The sequence below is a fragment of the Lampetra fluviatilis genome, chromosome 8, assembly GCF_964198595.1.
Source record: "Lampetra fluviatilis chromosome 8, kcLamFluv1.1, whole genome shotgun sequence".
NCBI classification, from domain to species: Eukaryota; Metazoa; Chordata; class Hyperoartia; order Petromyzontiformes; family Petromyzontidae; genus Lampetra; species Lampetra fluviatilis.
This window is the reverse complement of record NC_136282.1, coordinates 8,263,242-8,275,970: the sequence shown is the minus strand read 5'-3', so window position 1 is coordinate 8,275,970 and position 12,729 is coordinate 8,263,242. Positions and strand designations below refer to the sequence as shown.

The following is a 12,729-nucleotide window of genomic DNA, read 5'->3' as shown; positions in this document are numbered from 1 at the left end:
CCATAAAAGTACATTGGCTCCATCCCGGGTGTTGCAAATTAAAATGAAGCCAGATAATTGTATTTTTTCCTTGCAAGGGGTTCATTGTAAGTCCTGACTGAATTATATACAGTGCACAATTGAAATTTATCTTTATTTTTTAGGGCAGTGCCATAGATGTTTTTTTTCATGGCTTCTACACCTTGTCTCAAGACAGCTCCAGTGTCAAATCAAAACAATTGGGTGTGGTCCTTGCCTGTCCATTGTACTGCATGTGTTTCAGCTCTAATACGAGCTCTCAAACATAACAAACAGTAGTTTCTGCTAAAACTTTGTATAATATAATTGCTATTAGTGTTTGGCATGGCTTTACGTGTATATGTTTCTGTCAAATGCAAGTGTTCATCAATTCCACCTCCAATTTGTTTTATTGATCTACAGTGGTGAAGTAGTGTTATTTAATGTTGTATTTGTTTTCTTAAATCATTCAGTTATCCAGCAAAGCCTCAATGAGTCTCCAGACTTCCGTTTGAGATATTTGGCCAATTTCAGCCAAATAACCTGGAGATAACCCATCATGTGCATAACACTCGCAGCCTTGCTCACACGTATTCAAGATCCATTTTCTAAGCCAACTTGCAGAAATGGTGTTACGTGCCAACTATTATTTGCCTCATTAAAAACTTGAATTTAATTACTCCCCCCACCCCGGAGATAATAGGCGGTATGCTCACATCCAACAACAATGTAATGGGGAGGAACACATTCTTGGTGCGAACATTGCGTGATTAGCCCCAGGCTGTTTGTGGTTTACAGGGGGTACTTATTCAGGAGTCTGGGACAAATAATATATATGGATTTTTTTTTATTTCAAATGTCAAATATACATTCCTACTGCAATGTTAGGCTGTTGTTTATATTACACACCCTTTAACATCATGGGAGGGTTAAAATTGTCAATGAACCATTTGCGTTGGGTATTTTTGCTGGAGTAAGTAAAGGATTTAATGTAACGCTTCGTAATACAGGGTGAGGCGTAACTGTGTGTCTGTTGTTTTGCACGCACAGAGGGCGACAGAAACGAGTGCTTGGAGAAAACCGATTGCGACCCACTCACGTCCACGTGTGTGGACATCGTTTACAACACGCTCAACAACTCCGGATTCTACTGCCAGTGCAAGCCTGGGTTTGCCAAAAATCCAACAACAGGAAAATGTGAAGGTCAGCAAAATGCCACGAGCAGATATCCCAGAGCTACTTACGAGATCACTTTTAAGTAACCTCTTATAACCTCTTATGCACGCGTTCCCGCATGCTTTGATACAGAGATAAGTTCGTTAATATCAGTGAAACTAATGTTACTCTTAATTCTGTGAGCTAGAATTTAGCCAAGTCAAGTGACGACATTTTTTTTTATGCAATGTATTGTTTTTGTTTCGCCCTTGGTCACAGGACTGAGACCATAAACCTGCTTCACTTGATAACTCATTGTTCCATTTAACCAGCCGTGTTCTGATTTGAGTGTAGCTTCAATGCATTTCAATAAGGTTTTGTATATTTTTTAAAGCAGGCTCTGTTGAATAATTAGTTGGTATTCAGTGCAGCGTTGTTGGTTTTTCTTTTTCAGATGTCAACGAGTGTCTCTTACCGCAGCAGTGCCAAATGTCAGCGCATTGCGTCAACACCATTGGGTCTTTCACATGTGCTTGCAATGCAGGCTTCACAGGCAATGGATACAACTGCCAAGGTAGGCACTGCACAAGTAGCCTGTTTTATGAGTTTGTGTTGGTAGAAATTTAGAGTAAAAAATATTACTCATAACGAAAGCACTTCCTTTTTTTACATGGCACGGTTTGTGCCTATGCTGTTCATACAATAATGAAGTCGGCCGAGCAGTGGCCCGGTGATTTGGCATACCGCGCGGTGAAACTGGTGACATTAGTATGTCATTTATGAACAGCTCTGGCAGCCAACACTAAAAAAAAATATTTAGCAGGTAAGGTCCACTGAGCTAAATAGCTCCTTTTCAGAAGTGACTTGGTCACAAATTATAGCTCAATGAAGTGGATCATCGTGTGGATTGTTTTTATAGCAGTTAAATACTCGAAACGCATTTCTAAATGTGGAGGGGAAAAACCAGAGGACCCAGTGAAAAATACAAGCGACCAAAGGGAGAACGTGCAAACTCCAAATATACAGGTGCCATGGTCGGGATCGAACCCGCGACCGTCCTGTATACCAGGCGAGGCAGTTAACATCTCCTAGCCACCGTGGTGTCCACGACGTGGGTAGGCATTCATACGGCAGTGGATTTACAACAGGCTATATATTACAATTGTAACTTTTATGTACGTGAAATTTGTAAAAGTTATCATTATTCAGCATATATGCATATATATATATTACCTATCTGCATATGCAATTCTACCTGCATAGCTAATGAAGCTCACTCTTTGCCGTAATCTTAAAATATCAGACGTCTGTATAAGCTACTGTGACATTCACTGTTGTAAAAACCAGCATCGCTAAATCCAAACCATCACTTATATGACAGCAGCCAAAGGGCTGCAAATACACGGGAGTGACATTGAGAAGGGTAGACGGGCGGGGTGGCACACAATGTGCCCGGCAGCACCTATCCACTCACTGAGCACAGCTACACATAGAGAACTTAGGATCCGGCCTAAGCTCTGACCGTTAATCGAAGCCCCTTCTAAAAACATTTTTTTTTTTTACCAGTAAAGCCCACTGAGCTGTATAGCTCTTTTTCAGAAGCGACTTGGTAATAAATTATAGCTCAACGAAGTGGTTTATCACGTGAAAATTTATAGCAGCTGGTTACTCAACGCAGGTTTCTAGATGTGGAGGGGAAAACTCGAGGACCTGGAGAAAAATTCACGCGACCATGGGGAGAACGTGCAAATTCCAAATTTACAGGCGTCAGGCTCGGGATCGAATCCACTACCTCCTGTATACCAAGCGAGGTAGTTAATATCTTGCTACTGCGGCACCCCCCCCCCTCTCCACTACCGACAGACATCAACGAGTGCTTGAACAGAAATGGAAACTGTAGCGACATCTGCGTGAATGATCAGGGCGGCTACCACTGCGCCTGCCCGGTTGGGTACACGCTGGACCCCGTCAATCATGCGTCCTGCTTTGGTAAGCGAAGCCCTGCGGCAGGGTCCTCCAAATCTGACTTGGTGACGCAAAGTCGACCTTGACTTCATGTTTCCTCTACGCGTTTCAAAAACATCATTTTGTTATGAGCAGAGCAGGTACCTGGTATGGTTGCCGTCTGTCCATGTTTTTTCCAGGATCCGTAGTCATCTTTTTGAAGTAGTCTTACTGCAGAACCAACCTGCAAGTTTTCCGAGACAAGCCCATGTTTTGTCAAGACAATACATTAGCATGTAGTCTTCCCATCTTCTGGTTTTGTGAGCTATCATTCAATGCCGAGATATGTCTTGAATTGTTTTGTACCTTAAAAGTGGCGACCATCGTACCAGGTAGTACGTGTATTTGCCAATGCGCGTAGGGAACAAATGTCGATTGATTAACGTTGAATGCGGGACCCATGAAATGGAAAAGGTCTGGCTTATGTTGTATGCTCATTACACAAGGCTCGGTGAAAACGCATTTCCAGTCAAGCTTGCTTCCACCATCTGTTCTGTGTTACAGTAAAATGTGATGCTGTGTATAGCTGGTGATGAAAAAAGTTAAGAATTGTGTTCGCTCAAATGGGTGTATTTGTGCATGTATCTTGTGTATGTGTTTATATACCTAATTATGTATGCAGCAGGCTCGGAAGGTATGTATTGTAATTGTTTTTGGTTAAAACTGGTCGAACTCCCTTGCGAACTGAGTGGCATCAACTCACCCCAAACTACCTCCTGGATCTGGACTTGTGTTCCATAATGTCCACTACCGTATATCAATAGAATCAAAAGTAAGCGGCTACCTATGCATAATACGGGTTTTGCTGCAAATGTGTTTCCATCACGATCATCATCACTATTAATATTTTCAATTATTTATTCCTCCAACTAAAGACATAAACGAGTGCATGGTGAACAAAGCGAACTGCTCGCAGAACTGTCAGAATACAGAGGGCAGCTTCGCCTGCACCTGCTGGTCGGGCTACACCATGAACACCACCACCAAGACGTGTGTCGGTAAGCAGTCCTTCCAACGCGCTCCGAGCCGCCCCACAGTTTCCACAAAACACAAACGTCTCACCCGCACCCATGAACGCATCCGTCTTTTAAGATCCTCGCCCCTCTCCATCTCTCCTGTCTTATCTCATTGTACCTCTCGACACATACACACACTCTGCTCCAGCAACAAAAGCTTTCTGCTGAGGCCCTCGGTCAACCTTCAGTCAGTGAGACATCGCTCATTCTCCTCTGCTGCTCCCACATTCTGGAACTCCTTTCCTTTAGCCATCAGTGCTGTTAATTTCCCCTTGAAGTCCAGGATCACAACCTTTTTTCCATTCTGCCTTTGATGGACTGCCCCTCACTGAAACAAGTATACCCACTGTTTCTGTACAGCGTACAGAAGTAGTCGCATTCAGATGCTATATAAATTCAAATTGTATGAGATTCTGTTATTTGTTGCAGAGAGCAAAATTGTTCATGGACAAAAAGGGCTTACATTGTGAACCATCGCTTTTGTGACTTAGGAAAATGATTCCATTCTCAGTAAAGTTGCTTGGGTCAACACTTGGGTTTGTTTCAATCAAAACTAGTTTTCAGTATTTTTTGTTGATGTCTGTGTGTTTGTGTTTATCTTAGACATAAATGAATGCCTGAACAATCCATGTGGAAGTAGTGGATCATGCTCGAACATCGATGGATCTTACGTCTGCAACTGCTTAAGAGGCTTTCAGCTGAACTCTGCAAGGATCTGTGAAAGTATGAAATACAACATGTGTACATAACACTCTTCTGAATTCTAATCGAATTCGCTGTGTCCTTAACCACGTATAAAATGAGTAATTCGAATTGCAACCGACTGTTTACAATTGGAACATGCGTTGCTGAATTTCCGATTTTTTTGTGCCGTCATAAATGTACATGAACCATTACACATGCTTGACCAAAGCACTCAACAATGCAGCAATGTGTACATTCAACATAATTATCAACATATACCATATATCGGTGAAGATAAATTAACTTGACTGTCATTATACCAGAGAATACATGAACAAAGATTTACTCTCCGTTTGTTTTTCAGACATTAATGAATGTTTGACGAGTGCCTGTGGCCCCAACGCAATCTGCACTGACCTCATCGGGTCATTCACCTGCCAGTGCCAACCCGGATACTCCTCAAATGGAACAATGTGCCTCGGTAAGATCACCGTCAGCCCACAATCCACTTGTGCTTTCCGTAACATTTGAATACAATTCAACTTTGACTTAACGGGGGGGGGGGGGGGGGGCTTCACTCTCTGCTCGTAAAACAGATTTGCAGTTGTTGAGCATGCAACGTTTGATGCTTTTTACTGCATTCATTACGCTTTGTAGACATCAACGAGTGCGCCAACACTGCCAGTCCTATGTGCCCCATCGGAACGTGCGAAAACCTCCCCGGATCTTATCGCTGCAACTGCCCCTCCGGTTACACCGCAGCCAACAACACCTGCAGAGGTTGGTGATGGAGCCTATTTTTATTTTATTGACATTCACGTCTGCAGACACCAACAGTGGCTGAATATATGAATAGGGTTTTTCCCCTTTTCTCTGGCAACAAAACTGACACCTTTTGCCAGAGAAAAGGGGAAAAACCCGATTAGTATATTTTGGTACTGGCAAAGGAGGCCTCATGAAGTGGCTGAGTAGTTTTAAAATGTAATTGTGTGATTTTTTTTTCATTCATGTGCTCTTCTCACTGTGACTTTAGGTAGTTGTAGGTATCACTATTCTTTGTTTTCGAATTCCTCATGAGGTGTCGGGAATCTTGGGAACGACGTTTGATCGCTCGTCTGTGGGTTCACTCGTTTGGCCAGGAAGGACCTCACGCATTTTTTTTGGCTCACATTTCGTGTTGCTTTGTTTGCAGATGTGAACGAGTGCCTGATAATCCCATCCCCCTGTGGATCCAACTCGATCTGCCAAAACACTCCTGGCTTCTACACCTGTCTGTGCAACAATGGCTTCACGAGCGTATCGGGCGTCTGCCAAGGTGAGGAGGCCACGTAACGCAGCAAGCAGACAGGGCCCCAATTGCGGCTTGTTGACGAATGTTCGTGTCACCAATAATGGGGCAAATTGGCAAGCGATGAGTTGTGTGCCATTTTGTCAGAATGTAAATCAGGCACACAGCATGTAGCAGTGTAAGTGGTCAAAACATTTTGTCTTACAAATTTCCTTAATTGTTGTTAATTTTCTCTCCTTTCCGCACCTCCGATTGGCACGGGTTGGCTACATGCGGTGCGAAAGAAGTTCAACATACCGAAGTCAATTTACGTGAAACTGATTGTTCCTAAATGTATATGTATATGAGTCGCATACTTTGTTTTGTATATGTACGAATAAAAACAACATTTGTCATTTAGCACTGCCTTGCAACAGATACATGAATAATATTCTAACATTTTTGGCAATGGTTCTTCCTTCTGTAATATGTAATATGTACCATAATATATGTATTGCCTGCCGCTCTCTTTGATTTTTCTTGATATATATGAAACACTCAAAACAAACATGATGTTACGTTTGTGCACCGCTTCAACAGACATCAACGAATGCCTAGCGAATCCCTGCGCAGCCCCAGCGTCGTGCATCAACACCGCAGGTGGCTTCCAGTGCAACTGCCCCATAGATTACCAGCTCAATGGAAACATTTGTGAAGGTCAGTAGCAAGCACTAACCCACTGAAGCTACAACAAAAGTTACATTTCACATTGATCTCTTAGAACCATTTTTCGGTTCATTGTATTTTGTACGTGTAATTTGCACGTCACTGCTTTTACTTCGTTTACCTATTCTCCATTTGGCAAGATTTTTCTTGTTTTTTATAGTTGTGTTTTCATTTGCAGGTCCGTATTGTCCTGTCAATGGAGTGTGCAATTATCCCAATGGCTACATCGCTTACCTCAACTACAGCAACAACGCGGACGCGCACTGGAACTTCAACTACAGCGCGAGCAGCGGCATCAGTGGTAGGCGGTTCGCATCTATACACTGGTCACCGTGTATCCACACTAGGACCTAATGTAAGCTGACGTGCATAGCGATCGCTGTCGTGGTGGAGTTGACCATATTTTTCTGGGATAATCCCTTTGGACTCCACACCAAGCTGTGTCTTTTTGCGTCATGCATAAGGTGCTTCATTCATGAACTAATGCAATGAAAATCAGGTTAATTCACAAGAATAGCATGCTCTTTTCTGCCATAACAGAGAAAGAATGTATATAACGTGACATATTGTGCAGCCTGGCCCCACTTTATTTATGCCCATGTTTTTGTTCTCCCCTATGGGCAGGATATTAATAAGCTTGAGTTTATTTTTACGGCTCATTTTGCCACTTGATTATTCATAGCAATGAGTTCACACCCACGTTGATTTCTTCTTCCGTCCGCGGGGAAAACACAGGTGTGACGCTGACTGTGGAAAAGTTCTGCACCCAGAAAAACCAGGACTATCTTGATTTGGGCCTCGGAAGCAACTACCTTGATCAGACCACGATCAAACAGTCGCTTTCAGGCAACAAGACGGCAGGCGAGACGATCTCGCTGGCGTTTATCCCCGGCACGCCGGCCTACATGCACTTCACGTCCGACCGCGATATCAACTGCACAGGCTTCAAGTTTCGCTTCACAACAGGCAAGCTTTCATTTTGAAGATGATTGTAAAATTCGACCTCACCCAAGTTATAAAATCGAAGGGTTTACGTATGTAAAGCAACATAGTGCTTGAATGCATTTTTCTTGTAGAAGAGTTTGCAACGCGCGCTGTTTTGAACAAATAATTGCTCCTTGACAGCCGCGTATTCTAGGTAAAATGTTTGTAAAATTGGAAGCTGGCACGCATATGAATGCAAGCCGTGAAGTCGCTTACATTATTTTAGGTGTAACAGTACCACAGCAGTTCCCGAATTGCGCTATGAACCTGGCAAACCCGAGTTTGATTCCCGACCACGAGTAACATCGGTAGCGAGTGATGTGTGAACCTGTCCTGGGCTCCCCTTCACCAAACCCACAAAGACCAGCGTGGTGAAGTATGGTAAAAAAAAAAATCCCCGTGACTAAAAGGCACGGGTCGACCTTCATCCAGTGGTGGATTAACAAAGGTCTGCAAATTATCATTATTTTATTATAAATGTGATATTTTCAGGGTTTACAGTATCTAATGGAGAATGTTCATTGGCTAATGAAAGACAATGCATAAGAATAGGGTAAAACCTATTCTTATATTTTGATACTGGCAAGGGAGGTCCCAAAGACAATGCAGCCGGTATATATTTTAAATGTGTCAATTAAATTTAACTTTTCATCTTCATGCGCACATGTCTTGCAGCGGTCAACCAGTGCACAGTACCTGGCCAGAAACTCTGCAGTGAAAACGCGGTGTGCATCAGCACGCTGGGGACATCGGCCTACACGTGCCAGTGCAAGGCTGGCTACACAGGAAATGGCACCGTCTGCACGGGTATGCGGTCCAGCTGCCGTGAAGGCACTGACATCACTACAGTCACTTCAGTCACTCGCTCTTATCCGTAGCAATTCGAGGGAGCTGCTATATATGGCTCCCATTATCCACATTTTATGATGATACTTTTTAATGGCGTCGTTTATGCAAATTGTATATCACAATCGCCGAGAAACCAAAGACAAGGCAGCCAGGTGGTGAGCCGGTGCCAATAATTGACCAAGCTCTGCCGCCCGCTAAATATAAAGGTGTTTCAGCCCATTGGGTATCAGGCCCATGTAGCATCACCTAGTGCTGCACAGGGGCAGCTGTCATTGGGGGTCCCCTAGGTTAAAAAAGAGAAATCACAGGTGGGCACATAAGGTGCTTTGAAATGCTGGGTCATTTAAGTTCCCAATAAATGCGAATCGTAATCGGGTAAATTACTGCCGAGTGTTTTGGCAGCAGGATTTAAATGTTAGATCGAGATAATGTGTGTAAACCCCTTATCTGCAAGCCAATAACGTCCATGTTGGAGGTAGTACAGCAAGTATAATTTGCAGGCTGTCTGTACGTGGACATTTACTGGGCTTACTCTGAGCACACTACATTTGCGTTCATTGCTAAAACGCTTGGAAATGATTTTGACAAACATTCCAGAGCAGCAGCCCCCTGATATGAGTCTCTAAGGCCCAGTGAGGCCAACCTGTGAAAGTTAAATTGTTGAAGGTGCAGCCCTGCAATTCCTTGCTCACGCCACGAGAGGGAGCGCTCTGCTTAAGCAGATACTGAGCATGGACACTTTGTTTGTACATGTCAATCTGAGGCCAATGCAGGCCGAGTCTGTATAAAAATTAACCCGTAAAAACAAAGTTTTTCACTATAAATCCTTTATATGCGTGGCATCGGTTTTATTTTATTATTCATTTCAGTGTTTCTTGAGTAAGAGTTTCATTTTTATCACATTGGTATTTAAAATTAAATATGAAAAAAAAAAATTCCTAAAAAGTGGAAAATTTTGGAAAAAAATTTCAGGAAAATAAATTGTCACGCACAACGAGTCTGTGTGCAAAATGTCAGCTCGATTGGATCACGGGAAGTGGGTTAAAAAACGACCGAAAAATTTGCACGGTCGTAAGCACGCAAGCAAGCAAGTGAACTTAATATAAAGGATTTAAATAGCCACAGAGTGTGGGCCCATACAGAGTGTGCGTGTGTCCCCTTGCCCCTATTTGAATCTCCTCAGACGTGGATGAGTGCCTGACTCTGAACAGGTGCGGAGCTAACCAGGTGTGCAGCAACAATGTCGGCTCCTACAGTTGCATCTGCATCGCAGGATTCAACACAGTTGGAGGCACCTGCCAGGGTAAATCCACCCACACACCAGAGGAAGGCAAAGAAGCTAACCAACCCCCACCTCCACCCCCCCCACAAAAATATGAATCAAATTAATTTTCAGGATTTGGGAGTGTGATTAAAATTAAGAGTTTATAAATTGTTGTCTTGTTTTGTTTCTGTGTCAATTTGCTTGTTCCCCCACCCCTCCCCATATCCCATTTGTGCAGCTTTGTTTTCTGCATTATCTAGCCACATTCATCAGCCACGTGCCATGGGCATGATATTCTATGCATTTTAAGTCATCTGCGACCACCATCACCCTTTGTTGCATGCATCGTGAGCATAGGAATCGATGATTTTCTGCCGCCATCGCTCACGTTTTGTTGTTGCGCTGCGGCGTTGGTGGCCGTGTGCAGACGTGGATGAATGCGTAAGAAAGCCTTGCCCAGCGAACACCGTATGCCTCAACACGTTCGGCAGCTACACCTGCCAGTGTGCCGCAGGCTACATCTACCTGAACAACACATGCACCGGTGAGGATACCAATACAACGGCGATTTGGAATTACTGCACATGGCATCGTAATTCAACTTTGTTTTTCCAAGACGCTGCGGTATGCGTGCATAGCTTTCAAATTCGACGTGATAATACTGGCAATGGGAAGCGGTCAGCGAGACGACGCTGCTGACCTGGCCTCTGAATGTGCTTCTCTCTCTCTCTCATTGCAGACCTCAACGAATGCAGCAGCGTCAACCTCTTCTCTTGCCCACCGAACTCGAAATGCGTGAATGCAATCGGCTCCTACAGCTGCCAGTGCACGCCTGGCTACCAGGACGTGAAGGGCGCGTGCCAAGGTGAATGCCTCCTCTGCACTATTCAAGCAGCAGCAGCAGCAGCTGGCGGAGGATATTAAGAGTGTGAATGTGTGAATAATGTCACTGACACTTGTCTATGCAATGAAACCACATCATCGGGCATTAATTGTGTTTATGGGTCATTTTACATCGGCTCAACACTTCTGTGAATGTTTCTCTTGACTGTGTTCTTGTCCTGTTTCACACGAAGCCAATAGTTGATGTGTCATTGGATGTACAACACACCCTAACCTGCATGTATACATCAAAATGTATCTGCTCATGGTGTCTCCTGAAAAAACACTGTTGAAGAAGGCCAGGGAAAGCCATCTCAACTATCCTTCCCTAGTTATTGCTCAGAAACTCTAGCTGTATTGAGGTGAAGAGAGAGAGAGTGGGATTGGCTGAGATGGATAGAACTTGTGGCCATGAACCTGTCTTTGGGTAGAATGTGTGTTTGATGTCGGAGGCGTGCCCCTGCTGTTTGTATCCTGAGCTGCTCCTGTTACTGGTCCTGGCTATGAGAGACTGCAATCGGTGACGACAGCAACAAAGTTGCAATCACTTCTCGCCCATGCCCGTGTACCCCCCCCCCCCCAAACACAGATGTGGATGAGTGCCTTCGCGACAACGGGGGCTGCCAGCATATCTGCTTCAACAATGTGGGCAGCTACCGCTGCGGATGCCGCCCCGGTTACCTGAGCGTCGGGCTCAACGGCTACATGTGCCTCGGTGAGTGCCGGAGCTTCGCGCTCGCGTCTGCCAACCCGACACCTGCGGCACAAGCTGCGGTGTGAACGTAACCATTGCTGGGGCAAGCAAGCGCTTGCCCAGCCGCAGTTTTTGATGAATGTTTAGTTCATGGTTTCCACGGTAAGTTTGTTTACTTTTGTCCCCCACCCAGTTACTTAATGTTTTCTTTTTGGAGAAAATGTAAATGGAGTTGTTGTGTTTTCTCCGCCAAAAATGATCTGATTGTGGGTTTTTTAGGTTTTGATGTCAGGTGCTTTTTGAGATGCCGTGTCATTTAATCGCCTATAAATGAAAATCTGTTTATTTTTTATTTTTTGGATGAAAATAACCCTTTGAGTGGAACATACAATGCATTGATCACTGTAAGTAAGAACGTTTTTTGTGGTCATTGCCAAAATACTCGGGCTTCCCTGGGTGATTTTCTGGGCGATGCTCATGATGGGCACATGTTGTCCATGTTTCCACAGACATTGATGAGTGCCAGAACCCAACGCTGAACAACTGTAATCAGAACGCCATCTGTACCAACACACGTGGGTCCTTCAAGTGTGACTGCAAACCATACTTCAAAGGGGATGGCATCACTTGCAATGGTATGTCACACGTGAAACTGAATCCACCACGACCATGTCAGCATACATGAAAAAGTCGTTTCATCTTAATAAGTCTGATATACATGTCTCCCTAATCAAGAAAGGTGGATACATTATTTTGCTCTGAATTGCAGTTGCAATTAATTGAAATACTTTGCCAAACTAAAAAGCCATGTCACGTTTACACTTTTGATTACCCGCATCTATTAAAATATCTGAAATGTACGTCCAAAATGGTGAAATGGCCCAGCAGTTTTTTTCACGTGCTGTGTATCGCTCTTCCATCCTAGGCTGCTACTGCCCTTCCCAGGACCTTGCCACAAACAGTCTCGAAGTGCCTGCGAAGCATGCATGCCCCTGCTTTACGGGCTACATCACGAGCCCAAACTACCCTGGAAACTACTCCCTCAACACCAACTCATACTGGCTCTTCAACAGTGCACAGTTCAACAATGACTCCGTTGCTTTCAATGGTGAGTGAGGCTTAAACAAACATTTTCAAAGCATTTTTTTCCCAATTATAGCGTTTGTGAAAGTGTGCTGCTCGCTTTTACTCTACACTGTGAATCTCG

General features: G+C 44.0%; 1 protein-coding gene and 1 long non-coding RNA gene across 2 annotated transcripts; both read left to right on the top strand.

The window, feature by feature from the left end:
* The first annotated feature begins 3,019 nt into the window (after positions 1-3,019).
* LOC144933731 (uncharacterized) lies at positions 3,020-4,876 on the top strand. Its single transcript, XR_013637086.1, has 3 exons — positions 3,020-3,141; positions 4,032-4,154; positions 4,776-4,876. It is a non-coding gene; the product is annotated as an uncharacterized LOC144933731 (long non-coding RNA).
* A 379-nt stretch (positions 4,877-5,255) lies between these two features.
* On the top strand, positions 5,256-12,638 carry LOC144933978 (uncharacterized). Its single transcript, XM_078859374.1, has 13 exons — positions 5,256-5,337; positions 5,514-5,636; positions 6,049-6,171; positions 6,724-6,840; positions 7,028-7,150; positions 7,585-7,815; positions 8,509-8,640; positions 9,866-9,985; positions 10,374-10,490; positions 10,686-10,811; positions 11,418-11,543; positions 12,032-12,157; positions 12,448-12,638. The coding sequence occupies exons 1-13, from the start codon at positions 5,328-5,330 to the stop codon at positions 12,636-12,638; spliced, it is 1,665 nt and encodes a 554-aa protein (XP_078715500.1). The 5' UTR covers positions 5,256-5,327.
* Positions 12,639-12,729: the final 91 nt, after the last annotated feature.

Bases quoted from the DNA above. Each gene is read 5' to 3' on its own strand.
- LOC144933978 (XM_078859374.1), top strand. The intron at 7,151-7,584 runs GTAGGCGGTTCG...GGGAAAACACAG, and splicing joins CGCGAGCAGCGGCATCAGTG to GTGTGACGCTGACTGTGGAA. The intron at 10,812-11,417 runs GTGAATGCCTCC...CCCCAAACACAG, and splicing joins CGTGAAGGGCGCGTGCCAAG to ATGTGGATGAGTGCCTTCGC.